The sequence below is a fragment of the Panicum virgatum genome, chromosome 3N (assembly GCF_016808335.1).
Source record: "Panicum virgatum strain AP13 chromosome 3N, P.virgatum_v5, whole genome shotgun sequence".
Lineage (NCBI taxonomy): Eukaryota > Viridiplantae > Streptophyta > Magnoliopsida > Poales > Poaceae > Panicum > Panicum virgatum.
Genome location: NC_053147.1, coordinates 68,707,700 through 68,730,717, shown reverse-complemented (window position 1 = coordinate 68,730,717; position 23,018 = coordinate 68,707,700). Strand labels below are relative to the sequence as shown.

Here is a 23,018-nt window from a genome sequence, read left to right as displayed (position 1 = left end):
CACGCTGGTTTGAATATTGAGGAAAAGGATATTGTTGATGTTCCTAGTGGAGACACACAATACAGAAATGATGCACAATCTCTCAATCAAAGAAGAATTTTGGGCAGTGCAAAGAGAGACAGAATTGCTAATGACATGTGGAGAGACCAATGTTTATCTGCGGCGTAATAGAAGAAATAATGCATGATTCTGCACTTTTTTCATAGAACAACAGATAATGTAATAAGTTAGTTTATTTATTTGCACATCAAATATAAATAATGTAAGTACTCGAGAAACTTGCAGAGCTATCTCTGTTCTTAATTCGCATAATAAGGTCAACGATGGTTATAACTTACATTCTGCAGATTACTTGTAAATCTAAGATTAACAATGGTTCACAACAATAACCGGAGAAATCACACTAAGCATGCTAGATTACTTGTAAATCTATGAACATAAATACTAAATATATTGGATGAGTAAGCGAAAACAATACAACTCGGGTTCATGCATGATTCAGTGTGATCCATCTTCTACCAGTCATCCTGATTCAGCGAGAGTAATTGAACGATGTCAGATGCAGAGCTAAATATTTTCTATACCAACAAGCAAATATGTTATGTATAATTTACCTAATTTTCAACATCAGATATAGCTCCCTTGATAAACTCCACAAGAAGAGCATAGATATCAATAGACATGAATATCTCCCTGTTTACTCTATCTTTCTTCAGATAGTTGATTGCTTTCATCATTTCAGGTGCTGAGAGCATCTCTATTGATTTTAATTTTGAAATGCATCTGGCCATAGAGTAGGGATCATTGTTAGCGTCAGTTCTTTCCATCTGTGCCAATTTCACTTGCTTGTAACTCTCAATCTGCTTTTCCTTTAGTTCCTTGTAGCACTCGAGCTCTTCTTTTCTCAAAGCAACCAGATTCTCTAATGCAACATCCTTATTTTTCCTTGGCCTACCTTTATCAGGACCTTTCTCAATTGATTTTGTTGGATGTTTCTTTCCTCTTGGTGCTGAAGTTTCAAGTGTTTCATCCTCTGGAATTGAATGATATGTCTGACTACTATCTGGGATACCAGTAGGTGAAGCATATGTTGCATTAATGCCATTGCTGTCCATTCCATCCTCATACCCAAAGTCAAACATTGGGCCAGACCCCATGTCAAATTCTTGCTCAGTTTCCTGCATTCCATCTTCTCCATCTTCTGGCGAGGAAAAAGTTGTGTTGTTGTCTCTCTCCAAATGACTATCAGATGTCCTTCTGCAGTGCTTTCCTTCTGCTACTTGACCTGCATGATAACAATATTCAGAGCCATTTTTATTATATGGGATAATTTTTCTCATGGTTCAGAAACATACCATCATAAATGTCATACAAATCGTCATAGTATGGAAACGGTCTATTTCTCCACTTCTGTTGAGTTACTGACAATTCTTTCCACTTTTCATCAATGGCTGTTGCCATTTTGATCTCAGGATCCCAACCAAACCCACTTTTGGAGAGAATTGATTTCACAGTATTATGGTCTTTCTTGAGTCGTTGCTCCCTATCTTTAAGTTGACCCACAGTGTAATTAGCTGCAGGATACTTGTCATTCAAACGTTTGGCCATGTTGTTCCAAGCTTCTTTAGTCCATCCGTTTTGCCCACGATATCTTGCCGTTAGATTATACTCCTTCATCATACTAACAAGGAATCTGGTGTGTGCCTCAATACAATTTGCTCTGGGTTTTGTTTTATCCCCTGCAATCAGCATACATAAAAATGTATAAACGAAAAATATGCAGATCATGAACAAAGTGTTTTGTTGCCACTTATAATAATAATGATTCGTCATCTTTAATCAAGTACTAAAAAATAGGGATGCACTGTAAAGAAGGCGTATTGTTGCCACTGATAATAATAAAGATTTCTCATCTTTAATCAAGTACTAAAAAATTAGGGATGCACTACATAGCTCCACGACACATACCTCCTGTGTTTTAGGCAGTACGTGCTCAGAACATGCATCAAATCTTGAATAGAATAACTTAACAAAACCATATAGCCTGATTAATTAGGAAGGCGAAGCCCCAAAATTGATTCCTCCTGTGCTCATGCGTTTCCACCCCAATAAAGAAAGGGGACTAATTCGTGGGCAACTAATTGATTCCTGCTCATGCGTTTCAAACCCAATAAAGAAAGAGGACCAATTCGTGGGCAACTAAAGCACCGGGCAGAAAGAGGATCGATTATCTGCTCCTGTGTTTCTACCCCAATCGAATCTTGGATGCAACAAAAGCGAAATCAAACATCCAGCGTAGGGGGGAGGGGGGAATACGGGAGATACCTCTTCCTTTTTTTTCCGCCCTTAGCAGCCATGGAAGCATCGGGAGCTGTTTTATTCATGGGAGCATCGGGATCCCAGGACTCCATGGAACATGAACAGATCGAACCTAGGTCACGAACGACTTGTTTCTCAGTTCTCACGAGCGGTGGGGGAGTGGGCAAAATAAAAAATACGGCGCGAAGGCCTTAGTTTTCTGGCGCGCGAGAGAGAAAACGGAGGGCGCGCATCGCGCGTTGTTTCTCGGTTGAAAAAAAAGAGGTCGGAGGTGGAGTTTCTAAAACTCCAAAAAAACTATGGTTTTGAGAATAACGTAGTTTTCAAAACTGTAAAATTGAGAACATCCAAACACCCCCTTATTTATCAAAACTATGGTATTTTCTAAAACCATGGTATTCTACTAGTACTTTAAAAATACTTTGTATCCACGAGGCCTTAACTCTGTTCCTCTTGCGTCGTCCTTTTTTAGTTATTTAAAAAAAGAAAATGAAAAGTTTGACTATTTATATTAAGATTAAGTATGTGATCATGCATATAGTACTTTACATGAACACGAACGTACTTTGTTAAAATAACAACACGGCGCAGAGAGAATCATGTCATCCACGCTAGTGCCCCGTGGTCTTTGCTGGTTGTGTGTCTCGTTGACCAAGATGTGACGGGTGACCAAAGGACCAGCATGTCCAAAGCATTAATTATGTTCCGCGTGTACTGTAGTTAGGTCCACTATATATAGACTCTTATCATTTTTTTTTTGCAAAAAAGAGAGAGACAGAAAAAAGGGGCAGATAAAGCACTTTCTTCGATACTACTTGTTCCGTAGCTTTGTGCTTTTGTTATGATGCTAGGGGACGAAAAATGAGTCAAGGACATGGCACCATCTGTCGTGCGGATATACCCAAAAAGGGTTCAAGGAGAAATTATACATATCGTTTCCTGTGAAATTTGGACGAAATTGTGCTCAAACTCCCCATCTCGTGTCAGCGAGTTTTCAAGCAATCGGATCCAAACAGGGCCCTCTACTAGTTTCTTGGTATCGAATACTTGAAAAAAAAACACAAAGCGAAAACGGGTACCAGTTTTCAGTTGCAGCAGCAACTTCCGCAACGGCACAAGCACAATGCAACAAGGAGGAAACACAAGTGTCGTGATGGGGGCGTCTCCTGTGACTTTGAGAGTTGTGAGTTTGTGACCGGCCGCGGCCTGCATGCGCGTCGATCGTCCGTCGGGAAACAAACAGCCTGATCTCATCTCACCGACAGACGCTGTACTTTGGCTGCACCAGAAATTCAGAGTTGAGACCATCATCCAGTCTTTCAGTACACATGGAGGGGGAGGGCTCGATGCTCGATCATAAACATACCGTCAAGTCAAGCCGACAGAAAAACAGATGCACATCCATGATGAACGCCTGGGCCCTGGATTCCGCTTGTCCCCGGCTTTTGTTTGCATGCTTGCCATTGCCAGGACATGCGACTACGCGAGTGAGATTCGATTGAATTTGCAGCAGCTTTTGGGCCTTTTGAATTTATTTGCACCCTGTACGATATCAAACTGAAAGCCGGAATTATTAATTATATATTCTTTCTGCCTTCCTATTTTCAGTTCCCGGCCACCAACTTCTTTCCCATGACGTTTTCCGTTGGGGAAAAAAAACACTTTCTGACTTTTCTACCTCCACAATCATACTCCCATGAATTCAGAACAGTGTAGACCTCTCCCCCTCCGAAGTTTAATTTTGGCTGTCGAGAGATGATGGGAGCTCAGTAATGGGGCGGAAGTCGCCAGGTTGAGTATCTCGTTTTCTAACAAGGAGGCGGCCTGGGATGCAGTGGCGTCGCACCCCAGGCGATGCGTTGGCCGACGCACCCCGCGTCGCCCCTGGCGAGCTCGCCGGAGGCCCGCCGTCCCGGCCTTCCTACCCGCGCCTCTTCTCCCCGTACCCTCCCCTCCTCCCTCTCCCATGCCTCCCCGAGCCCCGCTTTAAGCCGCTCGGAGCCACGGTGCCGCTCCCCTGCTCCGCACGGAAGCGCCGTCGTAGCAAACGAGTGCGCCCCCCTCCCCAACTGACCATGCGCGCTCGTCGGCGTCCTAGGTCTGCGTTCCCCTCGACATCCGTGCCAGCAGCGGTCCCCAGCAGCACCGGCACACGGCGGCGCTTAGGACACCTGCTCCCTCCCCAGGTGTGGCTTTCCGTGATTTGGTTCTTCAACACTTTTACGACCTCACCGTCCCTGCATCCCGGAATGCTCCGGCGTGCGCGGCCAGCACCTTCTGGATTAGGGCCTCGCCAGGATCCGCTGCTACCTCGGCTTTCCAGGTGCGGAACACACACTTCTGCTTCTCTGTTCCTCCCTTTCATTTCGACGTGAGCTTCCTTGGGCACGATGTTTTCTCCTCCCAAGCCGCAAATCCGAACCTGGCAGCTTTCATTTCATTGTCACCCACGGCCGCTGCTCAGTCGGCTCAACCTCCCTCCTTCTGTACCCCTCTCTTGCCTCTGCCATGGCCGCCGGCCGTTGTGTGCCTCTGCCGGTTCCGGAGAAGGAGGGTGACGTCAGCTCGGAAATTCAAAACTCCCATTTTTTGCGGATGGGCCGGCCCCACTGAGCAGGTCGAAGCCGCGTGCCCGGACCCGCCGCCCCATGTGGCGCTCCGTCTTCACTCTGCTGACCATCGCAACCACCGGACTGTGCGCACGCCGCTCGCCATTGATGCGGGCACCCGCCCCCTTGAAATCTTGGCCTCTGACTCCCTCCACTGCCGGCCATACCTTCAGGCGCTTTTCTCTCCCGCGCCCGCACCTTTCCAATCCGCCGACGGCAGCAAGCTTCGCCGTGCCCGCTCCTTACCTGCCCTTCTCAACCAGTGCTTCCGGTGCCTTACATCCGACCACCACGTCGAAGCTTGCCGTGACCCTGTCAGGTGCCGGGTGTGCCTTCGCTACGGCCACCGGAGCGCTTCGTGCTCGCTGGCCGGACCTGACTCGCTTTGCGCCCGTGTCGTCGCTGGGCGTTCTTCGCGCTCGCCCAGCGAACGGCCCCCCTCGCCGCCACATCCGGCAGCGCCCGCTCCCCTCGCCCCGTTCGTGCGTGGGGGGGGGGGGGGGGGGGGGGGGGGCACACAGCAGCGTGGCGTTCCCCCGCGCTCGACCAGCGGAGCGACAGCGCGGGGTACACCGCGACTCCTCCAACTGCCAGCTCTTGCTCCCGCTCCCCTCCTTCTTCCCATGGGCAATTTCAGAATTCCTCCGTCCTCTTTGACGGGGCCTCCCATCTTTCTGCTGCTGTGGTGGTTCGGGACCTCCCGGCTCCGACGAGGCCGCCGACACCTCCTTCCCCGCCGACCCCACTCTTCCAGCCGCGCGACGTCGATGGGACCTTCGACGCCCGCCAGGCTTCTGTCGGCATCCCGTCGATGTGCGAACTCCTTGCTGCGGAAGAGCACGAGGTGTCGCTTCGCCATCGTCGCGTGCGCCGCAAGCGCGCGGGAGACAGCGCCTCCAAGCTTCGCCGCAGCCTCCGCCTTGCGGCAAAGGAAGACCCCTACTACGTCGACGCCACCTCCAAGGCATCTCGGGTCAAGGCGGCTCAGCTTGATCTGTCTCGCGCCTCTGCTCGCTTGAGGGGCGCGCTGGAGCAGTCCGGCATTCTGGAGCGTCCTCCGCCGGCCCGCATTGCGTCTCGCAAGCTGCGCCTCCTCGGGAAGGTCTGCGGCATATCCACACTGTCGGGGGCCGACGGCGAGGTGCCCTCTGTCGGCTGATGCGTTGCATCCCTTCTGCTCGGGTGTGCAGCTCGTGTGTTGAGCTGGCTTTGTTCGCCCGGAGTAGCCCTGGCTCTTGTGCTTGCTGTAGTTTTTCTCTTCTGCCCCTTGAGCTCTGGGTGCGTTGCCCTCTTGCTGTTCAAGGGCCAACTTCTTCTTTGTTAACTTTGTTCTGTGTTCCGGTGTGTCTCCTTGTTCCATGATTAGCAAATCTCTCTCTTTCTTCTCTTGGAATGTCCGTGGCTTGGGGCAGTCCTCTAGATGTGAGGATGTCCTCTCTGAACTCATCACCAATTGCCCAACCTTTGTGGCCATTCAGGAATCCAAATTGACTGATCCTAGCAACACCAAACTTAAGTCCTTCCTCCCTACACGCCTTCTGAACTCCGCTTTTGCTAATGCTAGGGGGGCTTCTGGTGGTATCCTAACTGCCTGGGATGACCGCACCTGTTCTCTTGCTTCCTCTAGCGAACGTGCTTACTCCTTAACCACTTGCTTCAACCTCTGTGCGAATGGCGACCCCCTTACTCTTACCAACGTTTATGCCCCGACGAAACACGATGAAAAGCAGGCTTTTTTCTCGGAGATGCTGGATGTCGCCTCATCCATTTCTGGCCCTTGGATTATCTTGGGCGATTTCAACCTGGTCTGTGATCCCAGCGAAAAGAATTCCACCTCTTTCGATGGGCAAGAGGCGCAGTGCTTCAATGATCTCATCCACAACTTAGCCCTGATCGAGATACCTTTGGTTGATCGTGCTTACACTTGGAACAACAAACGAGATATTCCTACGCTTGTGCGACTTGACCGGTGCTTCATCAATTTAGCTTGGGATGATTCTTACCCCAATACTACCATGTCGTCGCTCACTCGTTTTGCTTCTGACCACGTGCCGCTCTTTGTCTCTGCGGTCTCCCACGTCCCTCGGGGATCTTGCTTCCACTTTGAGAACTCGTGGCTTCGTGCACCTTCCTTCAAGCCACTCATTTTCAGTGTGCTGGCAAATCAAACCGCTGCCCTGGCTGGCAAAATGTTCGTTCAATTGCTCAAACGCTGCCGCTTTGCTTGCAAGTCCTGGGCACGGGAACATCGCTCCCTAAATGTCAGCGAGAAGGATACAAAGGTTCTCATTGATGCCCTGGACCTTTTGGAGGAGCAGCGGCCTCTGAACTCTGACGAAGCTCTGCTCCGCACGGCGGCAACCCAAGAACTCCAAAATATTCATGCAGAGAGACTCAGTTACTGGCGCCAGAGGTTCAACCTCCGTGTTGCCTTGGAATGGGATGAGAACTCAAAATTCTTCCACGCGGCTGCCTCAGGCCGCCGGCGCAAAAATACCATCCAGTGACTGGACCATGACGGATCGACCCTTCATGCCCATGATGCAAAGGCCACGCTTCTTTTCAATTTTTACTCCGAACTTCTTGGCTCCTCGCAGCAGACGCACTGGAGCTTCAGCCTTGCCGATTTGTATCCCCAACTGACTGTGGCTTCATTGGACCTCTCCCGCCAATTTACTTCCAGCGAAATTGTTGAGGCTTTGTTTGGCGTGGACGCGAATTCTAGCCCTGGTCCCGACGGTTTTGGACCTTCCTTCTATAAAGCTTTTTGGCCGGTCTTGAAAGATAAAATCTCCCGCCTCTTCGCTGATTTCCACTCCGGTACTCTTGACCTTGACGGCCTAAACCGTGCACTGCTGGTTCTCATCCCAAAGAAAGAAGGAGTGCGGACTGCAGACAGCTTTCGCTCTATCTCAGTATCTCACTTCAAAATTGCCCCATGAAACTTTTCTCCAAAGTGATGGTTAACCGGCTTAAACCCGTCATTCCTAAGATCATTGACGCCGACCAAACTGGTTTCGTCCACGGCCAGAGCATCGCTGAAAATTTCGTGTATGCAGCTGACCTCCTTAGATGCTGTCATAAACGCAAGGTGCCCACTGCTGTCTTGAAACTTGATTTCAGAAAAGCTTTCGACTCGGTGGAGTGGTCTAGCCTGGACGCCATTTTAGCGGCGAGAGGGTTCGACAATCTCTGGAGACAATGGGTTACCAACATTCTTTCCACTGGGAAAACATCGGTCTTTCTAAACGGGGTGCCCGGCTGCTGGATCACCTGCCGTCGCGGGCTGAGACAGGGCGACCCCCCCTCCCTCTCTCTCTCTCTCCCTATCTCTTCATAATCATCGCGGACGTCCTTCAACGTTTGATTCAGCGAGCCTCTCTTGCGGGTTTGATTTGCCACCCAATCGACCCGGCGTTGCCTTGTCCCGTTCTCCAGTACGCCGACGACACCCTCATTCTCACCCGAGGCGACACTGCTACCATGCTGGTCCTCCGCAAGATCCTTGATACCTTCTCTGCAGCTACCGGGCTGACAATTAACTTCCACAAGTCAACATTCGTTCCCATGAATGTGGACGCAGACACTGCTGCTGCTATGGCCTCGGCTCTTGGGTGCGCGACTTCCTCCTTTCCACAAACTTATTTGGGCTTTCCTCTTTCTCCACATAAGCTGCATGTCTCGGACTATCAACCCCTCCTCACTTCCTTTGATCGTTATTTAGCCGGGTGGAAAGCTAGGCTCCTTAGCACTGGGGGGAGAATTGTTCTCGTGAACGCAGTTCTTGGCAGCCTCCCTGTCTACTACATGTCCTCCCTCCTCCTGCCCACGACTGTGCGAGAACGCATTGATGCCCGGCGACGGTCCTTTCTCTGGACAGGGGAGAAAAAATGTCATGGCTCCTAGTGTCTGCTTGCTTGGGAAAAGGTTTGTCAAACCAAGGCGCGTGGTGGATTGGGGGTTCGGAACCTGGAACATATGAACCACTGCCTCCTCCTTAAATTTGTGCACAAGCTGCATGATCCCACGCCTCTTCCCTGGAAACATTGGTTCCACACCTACTCTGCTCTGTTCGGGGGCTCTGATGGGGATTCTTTTTTGAATCGCCTCCTCCATGAGGAGCTCCCCCGCTACCAGGCCCTCACTTCTGTTCACATTGGGGACGGCACACTCACCTCATTCTGGCATGATAAGTGGATCCTCAACACATCTCTTGCTGAAACCTTCCCTGTCCTCTACTCGCACTGCATCCGTCCTGATGCTACGGTTCAACGAGTCCTAAGCCAAGGGCTTGATCCCCAGCTCTGGCCGAGACTCAGTCAGGGAGCCTCCTCTGAACGACGGATGGTCAGCGACTGCATCTCCAACATTCAGCTCTCAAATGACCCAGACACTCGTGTGCTTGCCAGCATGAAGGCTGAACCTTTCAGCACAAGTGGAGCTTACCGGCTTCTCTAGCAGGACACCGAGCAGCAAACTGACATTATGCTCCTCTGGTCCACCCGTCTGCCAACTAAAGTCAAATTCTTTGCTTGGCTCCTCAGTCACGGAAGGTTGAACACCAGGGAATACTTGTACCGCAGGTCAATTCGGAAATTGGAAGAAGCGTACTGCGAATGTTGCCCCACTGTCATGGAAACAGACGAGCATATCTTCATCTCTTGCCCTGTAGCTCGACAAGTTTGGCGTCGCCTGGGCCTCGACGCGGACACCCTCGACCTACGGCGCCCTTGGCAATTTCTTTTGAACTCCATGCTGCCAGACACGGTTTGCATTGATGTTGTCCTGCTACTTCTCTGGCACATGTGGAAAGCGCGCAATGCAAAAATCTTCGATCATGTGAACTCTTCTCCTCTTGACATCATCCGTCGCGTGCTGAAAGATATGGACTTGTGGAGCTGCAGGTTTCGGCATCTTCACCAGGATCTTCAGTCCTGGCGCTCCTGGCTGGCGTCCGTTACCAACTAATTGTTCCATCTCACGTTAGCTTTTCCCTCTCACTCCTCCTGAAGTGACCCATGTAATCTCCCCTCGGTATGCCGAGGCTGACTATGTACACTACGCTGTGTGTTCCGACCAATGAAAGTAGGTGGGGATCCCCTAAGTTGTTCGAAAAAAAGTTAGCTTGACATGCAGGTCAGACCGTGTAGTACGTTGTCCGGCCGCATCCGCATCCGCATCGACCAGTGGCAGCATCGCCGGTCGGTCTCCGGCTCCGGTGACGCCGAGCCACCGACATCGCCGGCCGGCCGGCGGTGCTGCGCCTGCGCGGACGACAGCAAGGCAAGGCCCACCGGAATCCAAGGCGGGTTGCACGAGTTTTTTTCTTTTTTATATTTAAAAAAAATTAGAATTTCAAAAATATATGTCCGTTTTGGAAAATTTCAAAAATATACCCCGGTCGCCCTCCCATAGGGCGACAGGCCCAAAGTATAATTTTTTTTTCTTTAAATTTGCAACGAATTCCCTGGAGAAAAAAAGGGGGCATGTCGCCCCCCAACGGGCGACAGGGGCCTGTCGCCCTAGGGTGGGGCGACAGGGGCCTGTCGCCCGTTGGGGGGGCGACAGGGGCCCCTCCCCCGCCGTATGTCACCATTCCCTTTGTGATTTGAGCCTAAAAATACAGAAAAAAGCCAGCCCTAGCCGCCATTATGAAAAAAAAACTGGAGTGGTTGCCGTGTTTTCACATCTTTTTGAAATGGTGGAAGTGCACTGCTATTGGGTCACATATGTCTGGGCAAAGAATGCGATATTTGGGAATTCCGTGATCGCCGTGCTGAGCAGTGGCAACTTGTGATCTCGTACTCGCAGCTAGATACACTATAGTTCCTATTTTGAGCTATTCGAACGTGTAGTCGTCCTCATCGTCGGCGGGATCTCGGCCGCTAACTCCTACCGCACCTAACTTGTCCTTCATTAAATCACGGAAAAAAATCGCAAGAACTTCCCTTATTTAACGAGCATTATGGAACCCCCAAACATAACAAGTTCACATCAATAGTATCGATAGAAACAAATGACAAGTAAACTAGCACAATCATAAACATCGGATACAAATAAGAGGTCCACAACTATCTCATTACAAATAAATATCAGATATATCTAACCACCCCTAGGGCGTCGGACCCTCTTAGCCCTCTGCTAGGCACGGACATGGCCCTCGGAGTAGGTGAGAACATCCGGAGACCTCACCTGTCGCTCAGGACGCGCAAGGGGCTGCGGTGTCTGCTGCTGAGAGTTCCCAAGTGGTGCTCCTCCTAGCTGTGAATACCCCAAGACATCGGGGTCACCTTGCGCGGTAGGCTCTTCTGGAGACAAGCTGTCGAAATCGTCTAAGGTGAAGGTCTCGTTATCTGGTCGAAAGGAGGAAGAAGAAGGTCCGGCGCCCGCATGGGGGTAGAATCCTACGCAAAAAATGTGGATGTTAGCGTACGCTCGTATATTTTGTCATGACATGTAGAAACTGAAATACGAAACATAAACTAACCTGTGTAGGCCGGTATCTGTGGCCCCGGTACCATCCCTAGATACGGTCCGCCAACTGGTGCTGTCCCTCTAAACATTCTAGTATGGCCGAACGCAGTAGCTGGATTGTATCCTGTATGTGATATTAGTAAATATGTAGGAACACTTGATGTAATTTTAAAGAGATATGTACGTTACCTGCACTTGGGAAGAACTGCGACGTCGGCCCGTGCACGGTCGACGGACACGGGAACGACGACGAGGCCTGAGACGACCCGTGGCTGTCTTCGTACTGCACACGGGTTCCGAAGTTGTGCGCTACCTGACGCAACTGACCACGCTGCCTCGACCATGCCTCTGTCTGCTCAAACTGGGTCATTGGGGATCCGGCACGTACTCTCGTCAAGTAAGTCGAGCAGTCCGTCTCTATCATGTTGCAAAGGCGAAGCTGCATCAATTCAGTAAAGGTACAGTTAGAAACACATGAATTATCTTATGAATATGATTATATATATATATATGCAAATATGATCAAGAGACTCACCGCGCCAGCTAGTGCCTCCACGTGGTGCCGGGCATAGCCATCCTGAGGCCTCGCCTGGTGTGGCTGCGGGTGAGTGTCAACAAAAACCAGATGAGCCCGAGTCCGGGGTAAGTACCAGGTGAGGTAAGCCCTAAAAGAGCTATCTGTGTGTGGTCCTGTTGGATGGACCAAGTGTTCGTCTGCCTGTTCCCATTGGTCCACCCACGGCTGGATCTTGGTGAGCCAATCATCAGAGCACGGCAAGCCACTCCTTGACAACCTACAAAGTGGACCACGAAGAATCGTTAGATTCGACACGAATGTATGAGCCAAGTTCATTCATAATTACCTGTGGTCCTGGCGACTGACACGCTCCAACGCGGTGGGCACCGAAAACTCCTGGCGCTGCCCAAACTGTCTCCTGACTCTCCAGGGGCAATATGCCTCAACCGCGATGTCATAAACCAGGACGGCGGAAGTAAGCCACAGGCTCGCATTCGCGGAGCAGTGCGAAGACAGGCCTGCTGGTGCACGGGTAGCCACAGCCTCTGGACTGTAAGGCTCCCAGACAACGTCCTCGGGCGTCAGCATGTCGAGCTCCGAAACAAACTCAGGATATGCGCGTCTAACCCGCGCATGTGCCCAGGACCTCTGATTCCGAATAAGTAAAATTAAAAGTGCGCTAATACATCATGTAACAATGAATAACAAAATTAGGTTTGTTGCGAACATACCTGACGCCAGATCCAGATAGTTCCCATAGTGGGCCTCTCGTCCTCCTCGTCGCCGTACATGCCCCCTGGTAAGGCTCGTGGCTGACCAAGGGGCGACCAACGGCTAGCCTCTCGTACGACCAAAGCTGTAGCAGTAGTGGGCACCCTGACAGGATAGCGTTCCCATGTATCTTCATGCACCCATCGCAGAGTCCACGGTAAGTGGCTGCAAGTACCGCCTCACCCCAGCTGTAGGGCGGTACGTCCTCGTCCCCATCCGCAATCTCCCGTGCATACGGAAGGAGAATCCTATCGACCGAGTTGCCATGAGTGTTGTTGAACATGATGTAACCAAACAACCAAAGTAGGTACGCCTCCAGCGATCTGGTCACACTGTACTCGTCGGCATCCGCAGCCAACAAGGCAGGCTGCATAAACAATTAAGATTAATGGTTTCAACTAGCAATGGAACATGTGAATTGTAACAATTAAATTTATATATGCAATGAATACGTACTGTAAACTGTAGGAACCAGGTCTTCGAAGGACCTGATGCTCGCGGGTGCGGGTTGATCGAACCTGCTTCGTCCACGCGGTCAACCAGGGCAAAACGGGCCTCCAGCTCATCCTTCCACGAGGCCGACACCACACGCGGACCTACAGCCTCCCCGACGATAGGGAGGCAGAGGAGGTAGGCCACGTCCTGTAGCGTAGGAGTCATCTCCCCACACGGGAGGTGGAACGTGTGTGTCTCCGGCCTCCATCTGTCAACGAGCGCCGTCAGGAGGGATCGATCGAGCTGAATAGGCCCGACCTCGACAAGACGGCTCAGAGTCAGTAGGCCGGCCTCACGTAACCTGCAAAAAAACAAAAAATGTCGAAACAAAGGAATACCGACGAATACAAAAGTGATAAACAATAATATTTCATTACATACCGGTCACACCAATCGTGGTGTATAGAGATCGCCTCGCCGGGTGGACGAGGACGTAGCACCTCTAGGGCTCGGTGCTCAACAGCTGCAAAGTAAGACCTGTGGCTCGAGTCGATCACTGGGTCTAGCAAGGAGTCCATCTCCATACCTGCATTCAAAAATATATGAGAACACATAGGTAAATATATATTTCATACAAACTGGACACATAAATACAATAATACTTCATTACATACCTGCCATATTTCATTACTATATATTACAAATAATGAAATACAATTGTGGATCATGACACCGAATGCCTTCCACGAGCAATTCTCGCCGATGCACCCATATGCCTAATGCACCACCTGTTTTGGATATCAGGCCATAATGGAGGCGTTGTCGCAGTTCCACGTTGCAATTTCAGTATTGATTGCAGGATACCTGCATGCCTATCACTAATAAGGCACACATCTGGACGTGCAGCAACAACATGAATCTTCACTCGTTCAAGGAACCAATACCAACTGTCTATGTTCTCATTCTCAACAAATGCAAATGCGAGCGGAACAATTTGGTTGTTGCAATCTACACCGATTGCGGTGAGTATCTGACCTTTATACCTTCCAGTCAAAAATGTGCCATCAATGCAGATCACCGGAAGACAAAACTGAAATGCTCTAACACAAGCACCTATGCAAAAGAAGGCTCGTTGCATAATTCTTTGTCCCCTAGTCACGACTGGTACAAGGTATGTGTCATAAAAGCTTCCAGGATTTCTAACAGCAACCTGGGATAACATACGAGGTAGGTTATCATATGATGCCTCGTATGTGCCGAACCGCATCTCGAACACCCTTTGTTTAGCCCGCCATGCCTTCAAATAACTGATGGTGTACTGGTAAGTCTGCTCAATGTGTCGAACAATCATTTTTGGCTCATAATTTAGGTTGTCCATAATAAACCCATACATTTGCTTTGCAACAAAGTTGCATGATATATTGCGATGCGAGGGAAGAACTTCTGACAGCAAACAAGTGTGCTCTGTGACAATGGAACATTTCCAGTTTGACTTCCATTTTCCCTTGAATGCATGTACTCGCCATGGACATCCAACATTCACACACTTCACCTCATATTCTTTACTGCCAGACTTTACGACTCTGAATTCTCGTTTCAATGAGATTGCCCATAGTCTCACAGCATCTTTTACGGCTTCAATGTTTGCATATGTTGCACCTTGCACTACCTCGTTCCCTCTGTACTCCCACTCCTGATTCCGTACATCTTCTGCGACATGACTGCCAAAACCATGCTCTTTCCACTCTTTTGGCAATGAGTACTGCTCGTCGTCAGATGAGTCCTCATATTCTTCCATCTCTATTGCGGTTTGGTCTTCTGCCTCCATCTCGTCCACAATGCTATGTATCCTCTCTCCCTCATCAGCAAGGCCATGTGGTCCCATGTTTTGGTTCCCTGTCTCTTCTGACTCATCTTGCTCAACATAATTGGTCTCTCTTTGAATACTCGAAGTTCCTTGATCTGCACAATGTTGGATTTCATTTTGTGTCTTCTCCTGAATTTGAACAAGAATGGCCAGAGGCCACCCACGCTCTAGAGCTGCTTGCATGTACTTCTGCCAGTCATCAGTGCTGTGTATCATCATTAATTCTCATAATTCACTTTCTACCTCCCAATTAACAAGAGACTGGACAGTGATCACATGTGTCAACGGATCAACATGGAACCCACGCTGCAGCCACTTACATATGGAACCAAAACTCCTTTCCAGAGGTTTATCTATGCCGCTAGATGTGCGCTTAAAGGCAGAAAGATCTACTCCATTTGGCCCATACATAACATTGTATTCACCATAAAATACTTGAAACTGCATCTTGCTCGACATATCTGTATATCACATAATACTTATCGAGTTATACTCTTTACTTCACTACCTTATTCAATAATCCGTAAAAACTAAGTATGAAATTCAACTACAACATATAAGTATTCATAACTACGTGATGACACTCAAATTCTATACTGCATATGCCAAATTCTATTCTAAATCATAATTAATTTATAAACACGTCTCTAATAGTACTGCAATTGTAATAATAAATGCGTAGAACTAATTTTCTAAACTAATTTACTACTACGTAACTACAAACTAAAGTATCATTGAACTCCTACTTAAATAGTTCTACTATAGCACTAATTAAATTAAATTACTTACCCCTACTTAAATTACTCATATTTAAATACGTAGTACTTAAATGGAAAAATATATAAACTAAATGTACTAACCTGCAGATTACAAGTGCTGAATCCGACAGGGCTTCGCCGCTTTCCTTCTCCTCACTCCTCTTTTTTTTCTGGATTTTTGGTGGAATTTTCGGGCTCAAATGAGGAGGGAAGGGGAGGGCTGGAACTTTTATAGGTGGGGATACCCCGGTCGCCCGCGGGGGGGGGGGGGGGGGGGGGCGACAGGCCCCCCTGCTGCGCCCGTGGGTTGGGCCCAGCGGCGGTCGCCCGTGGGCTGGGCGACAGGCCCCTGTCGCCCGTTGGGGGGGCGACAGGGCTTTTTTTTTCCAGAGACCTCATTGCGAATTTGAAAAAAAAATTTACACTTAAGGCCTGTCGCCCTATGGCGGGGCGACCGGGCGGTATTTTTGAAATATTTCAAAACGGACATATATTTTTGAAATTTTTATTTTTAAAGAATATAAAAAAGAAAAAACGGCGGGTTGCACCGCGTAAGACGAAAGAAAATGATGAGCCCAGGTCTGGCAAGGCCCAAGGCCCATCTACCATGTGGGCTACACTGCGCGCGGGCCCAGGCACATGCGGGCAGGCTCTTGAACCAGGTCCAGAAATGGTAAGGGGGCCAGGGGTGGAAAAGGAAATCCAAACCCTAAACCCCCCGCCGCCGTCTGCCGTCGTCGACAGGCGATGGCCAAGAAGCTGGGGAAGAAGGCGCGCAAGTTCGCGCGCAAGAACCTGCAGTCCGCCGCCAAGCGCAACCGCAAGATCCGGAACCAGTTCAACCGCCGCCGCCCCCGCAGAGGTGAGCCTGAGCCCCCCCTTGTCGTGCCTCCCGCTTATCTGATCTCCGCTTGCTTGTTTTGTTTGGCCGTGCGAGAGGTCTAATTGAGAGAGCTTGCTCGGGCGGGTCGTTTTCAGGTGGGAGCGGCGCCCGGGAGGATGGGGACGAGGACGTGCCGCAGCGGGTGGACGATGCAACCATGTAATTCCTCCTCCTCCTCCCCTTACCATGCTCTCTGTAACATGGCTAGTTCAAATGCTCTGCTGTAATATTCGATACCCGAGTGCGATTACTCGTGCTTCCAAGTCCGCCGGATTTTTGAGCGTTTTGCTGCACTAGTTTAGCCAGTCTCTTTGCTCGTAAAGATTGACTTTTTTTTTTAAAAAAAAAGAAAATCTCTTTTTGCGCAACACTGAACATCTGCCAAAGTGCCGAGCTGCAGCAATCATACTCACAACTAACAATTCTGAAGGTTCAAGCTCATGTGGTTTGCCTTTGTTTCACTACCGTTAGCTTAAACTCAGCTGAAACCAAACTAGTTTGCCAGTAATCAGGAGTGTCCTGTGCTAATTCATCTGACACATTCCTTCCTTTCGTTAACTAAGATCAATCTGTGGTTTTATATAGGGCCACCAACGATGATTCTGATGCTTTGATTGATGGCCTTGAGTTTCCTGAGGATGACATTGAGATAGACGCAGATCTATCTGACAGTGATGGCTATCTTTCAGAGGTATGTGAGTATGTCTGTTTATCCTGAACACAGGCTTGTTATTGCCAGCAAAAGCCTATGGATTAGGCATCCCCTTTACCCTTTTCAGCCTCTTCCCATTGCAACAGCACTAATCGTTTCATTGCTTGGTCGATTTGCTACAAAGAGTTTATGCACGTCACTGCATCATATCTGGGTTGCTACTTGCTTTTGTGACAGTCTGCTTGATTCATGATATGCAGGACCCTGGGTGTCCGTACTATTCTGACAGTGAAGATGGAAAGGATGTCAAAGGTTAGTGTGTGCTGTCGTAACACTAATTGAGCTCGGGCTGTGCCAGAGTGCTAGTTTTTGAATATCTCAACATTTTGTGCAGATTCTATCATGCAAGATGGTTTGGACAGACAGAATGATGATATGAATCTGGATATCAAAAAACAAAAGAAAAAGTTGAAGAAGTTGCTGGATAAGGTTGCATTTCCTTTCACCAACAGACTTTAAATCTGCTTATTTAAAATCACCAACAGTCTTCTTACAATTTCAGGCTGTCTACTTTTGGATATCTTGCTCCTTTTTGCATTGGCTTTTTTCATCGTAGAAAACAATTTACAACTTGCTTTAGCAGGAAAACATGTTTGTATTTTGTTCTCGTTACGTGTAGATTGTCAGCATAACGAACTCATCATACAAGTGATAGTGGGACTGGAAAAAAGGTGTGGAAAAAATTGTTGCAGAGTTTCTACAGGCTGTAGCTAATAGTTGTTTGTACCACAGTATGTAATTGTAACCTCTCTGCCCAATTGATTGGGTAAGCTAATAGTTATATTAGATCTGTTCTACTTGGAACTTCCAGTCCTGTTTATTTAGTAAATTAGTAAAATTGAATTACACAAATCACATAGTTTCTCAACTAATTCCAGTGAGATTTTCACATTAAAATCTGCTACAATCATGCTTCAAACTACCTGCTACAGCCAAATAAGAAATAAAAGAAGTCACTGCAACACCAAATGGAATTCTAGGCTTGTGATGTACATTGCTTTTACTGATTTCAATCTGGTTTTTGAGTGTTCATCTTGTTTGTAGGACCCTGAGTTTGCAAACTTCCTTGAAAAATGGCAGTCAGAGTTGGAGAGCTACAGAAGTAAAGAAGTAAGTATTAATAGCTGCTGAAAAATGTAGACGCGCATTTTGCACTGCTCTGTGTAGATTGTTCTTTCTATGCCTGATCTAACCAAATAATTTTTCGTTTGTCGTGAATTGTTTTCAATCTCCAATAGGACTCTGATGAAGAAGATGGAATGGATTCTATGGATGATGATGATGACTCCAATGATGCAAATTCCCCACATACTAAGATCCTTACAACCAAGACTATAAGTGAATGGTGCCAGTTAGTGTCAAAGGAACCTAAATCACCTGCTCTACGTAATCTGCTAAATGCTTTTCGGGATGCTTGTCGATATGGTGTTCACTCTGATAGCCCCTCGATGCAGAGATTTCGAAGTACCAGAGTGTTCTATCAGATAATATCGTTTGTCCTTTCTGAGTCAGACAACATTTTTCGTGCTCTTTTGGAGATTTCGGATGATGCTAACAAAGGGCAAATTATGAATCTGAGAAATTCAAAGAAATGGCAACCTGTTGATCCTCTATTGAAGTCCTACTTACGGAGTTCTCTTGATTTGCTTAGTCAACTAACTGACAACAAAATACTTTCCTTTGTTTTGACTCGACTTAGAGCATCAGCGGTTGTTTTTTCCACATACCCATCAACATCAGTTAAGCTTCTCAAGGTACTGTGGCCTTTTGATGATGTTACTTGTTGATATTGTGTCTTAATTTTGCATGTTGATTTGTTATGAAGGGAATTCATGTCTAAAAGCTAGTCGAGCCTATCGCTTTGTTGTTATAAGGTGAACCCATGTCGTAAAGTTAAAGCTAGTTGAGCCAACCATATCTAATGATTTGTTAGAATTTAATTTTGTTTGCTAGGTAATATGTTTATCTTAGATATACAATAAATTAGTGATCATCACTTATTTTGGTTTCTATGGAGGCATCGAGATGTGGAGAAACATGGTTCTGTTTTTGGTGAAACCCTACTGCATGAAAATTGTGATTTTATGATGGCAATATGCTCGAATGCCTTAATCATGTTTCTTTGTCATCTGTTCCTGGTATATGTTAATAAGGAATGTTATTTCAAAAGTCTGGTCCTATTGCTGGCTGGAGCTAGACCCTATTATATGGAAATTGCAATTATATGATGGTAATAGGCACATACTTGGCCTGTAGTTATCTATTTCTGGTGTTTGATTTGATGACCTGTAGAAGAATACTGTTTCAAAACCTTCATGTGGTTATTATTTATATATCTATTTGTTTGATAGCTCTTTTGAAGAATATATGCTATAATGTTTTGTGTTATGGCAGGTTTTAGATAGTACTCCCTCTGTCCTGAAATGTAAGTCATTCTGGCATTTTACCAGATTCATTGAACATTCTCTGAATCTAGACAAACTATATGTCCAGATTCATTGAACATTCTATGAATCTGGACACAGTAAAACACTCCCAGGATGACTTACATTTCAGGATGGAGGGAGTAGTACATATCTTGTCGGGCATGAATTCTTGATGCTTAAATGTCAAAAATCCATATGGTATTCAATTATTATTCAACCATGTGAAGATAGTAGCTTCATTTTACCCTTTTTTCTGCGATTTAACCTATCATATTCTGCTGCAGATTTTATTTCGCTTGTGGGCAAGTGGTGATCAGAGCTTGTCTCTGTCTGCATTTCTTATGATCCGAGAAGTAGCTGCACTGTTACCTGACTGTTTGGATCTCTGCTTAACTAAAGCCTACAATACATACCTTGCCAGCACCAAGCTTGTGAATGACAGGAATACAAAGCATATTGATTTTCTGATGAACTGTTTGGTAGAGCTATATTCTCTGGATGTTCAGAAGTCATGTGAGATGGCAGTAACCTCTATGGGGCAACTGAATGCTATTATGAGACAGGCTTCTAAGACAAAGGAAAAGGTATGCAATAGTGCTTATATCTGGACATGCATGTGCACTTTTTTTAACTCTAGACCAGGGGTATGAAGTTCTTACTGTATCCTTTCCATGCTGAGTCTTGGGGCCTTATTAAGTACAGTATGTTCTTCCAGGCAGACTCTTAGTGCCTTCTTGAGTATTCTTGGGTCCTAAGTATTGTGGGTTGGGGTAGGTCTCTTGCATTCAAACTGGGCCCAAAAATGTGTCTGGATGCCAGCTTTAATAGTACAGCCAGCCTGAAGTCTGTCTAATTCCAGTTAGACTGTTAGTTTTTATTCTTTCATGTCTGGAGAGTTTAAATAATATTTTTAAAATTGCTACATGCACAAAATGATAGGGTGAGTTCCCAAGCTACAACACATTCATTATGTTATAATCAGCACAACTTCTTGGCTGTTGAGAGAATTTTAATAGTATTGTCTCCGTAAGACTATCCAAAGATCAGTTATGATAGTAAAATAAATATACTTATTGGTACACATGCCCTTTTTGCATTGGAATAAGGAAGTTCTGCTTGTGCGTGTGGAGGTTTAGCCTCATGATGTTGTCTTTTATATGTTCTTTTGGTATTTTAGATGAACAATTGTTTCCTTGCTTGTGTCTGCAGGAAGACCTCAGGAAGATTGATAACTGGCAATATATTAATTGTGTGAACCTATGGGTCAGGTTCCTGTGTTGTAACTACAAGGATTACAATCTCAATCCATTATTTTCTCAAGTTCTTCAAGTAATAAGAGGAGTGGCTCACTTATTTCCAGGCACACGGTACTTACCGTTAAGATTGAAGCTTGTGCAGATGCTGAACGAGCTTTCCACTTGCACTCAGATGTTCTTTCCAATTCCATCATTGCTATTTGACTGCCTAGAATTTAGAGAGGTCTCTCAGAAAGAACAAACTCAAAAAACAAAGGTCAACTTCTCATCGCTGTTGAAGGTATGCCACCTGTACTGAAAACAATCCGGATGATGATAACATTTAGGATTTCTTATATTCTTTTGTGTTTGTTCTGAAGTCGCAAATATCTCAGATTAAGCTATGTAATATTTTCTGTGTGTTACGACTTACAATACAACTGCACGGATACGATAAAGTTTGTTTATCTTGAGAATTGTTTAGGTTAACTACTGTTTCTTTGCAATAGGTGCCAAAGAACCTTCTGAAATCTAGAGATTTCCAAGAGGAGTGTGTTCTTTCAGCAATTCAGGTTCTAGCAGCACATTTTGCCCAATGGAGTTACGATGTATCTTTCCCAGAAGTAGCCACCATACCTCTTATCCTCTTGAAAAGACTACATGAGCAGACAACAATTGAATCGCTTCACCGTCCTGTTAAACGATTGATAGATCAGGTGAGTGCATTATAAATTTCCTTGCTAGATCTGTTGTACTTCACGTTGTTACTCAGTAATGACCACCACACCTTTCATATGACTGTCAAAATTTGCATTGAGACTTGGATGCGAATATGTGTGACATAACCCTATAAATTGCACACAAATTCTTCTTCAGTTGTTCCATTTGATGTAAATCTGATGGCTGCTTTAATCTTGAAATTGCAGGTAAATGAGAACAAGGAGTTTATCGAAAGGAAAAGAGAGGTGGTATCCTTTTCACCCAATGATAAGGCATCAGTTGATAGCTTCCTTCAGGTAGGATTTGCGTAGTTGGCACAATGTTCCTCCTATGTAGTCAATTGCTTCGCATGGACCATTTGTCCTGCTGAGCGAGGTTGCTAACTTTTCCTTGAATGCAGGAGGAGAAGAGCAGTGGAAATGCTCCATTCACACGATTCTATGCATCCATAGCGGAAAACCATCAACCAAGAGGTAATAATATCGTAAAACCAATGCCTAAGAAACTACCGGCGATTTCTAATTTCCAAACCACTTACACTTTTGCATGGTCACAGGGAGAAAAACTCTTTAAGTGAGGACTGAGAAGAATCGCTTTAATGTGTAGCATTTTGGTCGCAGATAGATGCTGAGGTGCCCAATATGTAACATGCACTGATGCTGCTACTCAGTTATTCAGATTGGGCATGAGCTAGCATTGTGCGCCCAGCAATTTTGTGTTATTGTAGTTTTGCCATGCATTTGTACACTAGAGTTGGTTTGAAGGGACACGGGAGCAATGGAAATGTTTGCAGCTGCTGGTAATCTTTGAGATGAGATGGGGACATGATTAGTTATATTATTATTATTTTGCCGTGGCCGTGTCTTCTGATGTTACTAACGGTCATGCAAGCGATGCCCGGGGTATCCGGCTTCTTTTATGGTCCGTGCTTTGGGGCTATCGTAGCTCAACGAAAAAAAAAACGGGTGGCCCAAGTCTTGATGTCACGGTAGTTTCAAGCTGCTGAAAGCTTGAATCGTATATGGTTGCTCTTCCCGCCATCTTTTTATGGACGAAGTGTACAAACCTCCTCTTCTCCAGTGTTCTAAAACCAACAAGACTGGGTGGGTGGAGATCACATAGATTTTCATATGTAACTTTCTATTTACTGTTTCTTGCCAAAATCTTTTAGAACTGGTGGTGAGTTCCTTGATTTCGCTCATGATGGGTTTATAAACATGATATTCTTTAGTTGAAAAAAAATATAGTATACATCTTGAACCAATCAAATTCTCTTGTATTTCTAGCTCGGA

The 23,018-nt window shown here is 46.7% G+C and overlaps 2 protein-coding genes across 2 annotated transcripts; one reads left to right on the top strand and one right to left on the bottom strand.

Moving 5' to 3' along the window:
- Nucleotides 1-215: 215 nt before the first annotated feature.
- On the bottom strand, nucleotides 216-2,576 carry LOC120667029. Its single transcript, XM_039947037.1, has 4 exons — nucleotides 2,326-2,576; nucleotides 1,356-1,739; nucleotides 615-1,285; nucleotides 216-527 (listed from the first exon to the last, which is right to left on the bottom strand). The coding sequence occupies exons 1-3, from the start codon at nucleotides 2,363-2,365 to the stop codon at nucleotides 615-617; spliced, it is 1,095 nt and encodes a 364-aa protein (XP_039802971.1). The 5' UTR covers nucleotides 2,366-2,576; the 3' UTR covers nucleotides 216-527.
- Nucleotides 2,577-16,432: 13,856 nt separating this feature from the next.
- On the top strand, nucleotides 16,433-22,572 carry LOC120667028 (nucleolar complex protein 2 homolog). Its single transcript, XM_039947036.1, has 13 exons — nucleotides 16,433-16,612; nucleotides 16,729-16,792; nucleotides 17,219-17,324; nucleotides 17,546-17,597; nucleotides 17,680-17,774; nucleotides 18,390-18,455; nucleotides 18,584-19,099; nucleotides 20,056-20,355; nucleotides 20,981-21,307; nucleotides 21,516-21,722; nucleotides 21,933-22,022; nucleotides 22,127-22,199; nucleotides 22,283-22,572. Exons 1-13 carry the CDS (start codon nucleotides 16,498-16,500, stop codon nucleotides 22,297-22,299), a joined length of 2,028 nt encoding a protein of 675 aa, XP_039802970.1. The 5' UTR covers nucleotides 16,433-16,497; the 3' UTR covers nucleotides 22,300-22,572.
- Nucleotides 22,573-23,018: the final 446 nt, after the last annotated feature.

Excerpts from the sequence above, each read along its gene's own strand:
- LOC120667029 (XM_039947037.1), bottom strand. The coding sequence starts at position 2,365 with ATGCTTCCATGGCTGCTAAGGGCGGAAAAAAAAGGAAGAG. Across the intron at positions 1,740-2,325 it reads GGCGGAAAAAAAAGGAAGAG|GGGATAAAACAAAACCCAGA; the intron begins GTATCTCCCGTA and ends TGCTGATTGCAG. Across the intron at positions 1,286-1,355 it reads TTTGTATGACATTTATGATG|GTCAAGTAGCAGAAGGAAAG; the intron begins GTATGTTTCTGA and ends GTTATCATGCAG.
- LOC120667028 (XM_039947036.1), top strand. The coding sequence starts at position 16,498 with ATGGCCAAGAAGCTGGGGAAGAAGGCGCGCAAGTTCGCGCGCAAGAAC. Across the intron at positions 17,775-18,389 it reads TGAAGAAGTTGCTGGATAAG|GACCCTGAGTTTGCAAACTT; the intron begins GTTGCATTTCCT and ends TCTTGTTTGTAG. Across the intron at positions 22,023-22,126 it reads CAGTTGATAGCTTCCTTCAG|GAGGAGAAGAGCAGTGGAAA; the intron begins GTAGGATTTGCG and ends CCTTGAATGCAG.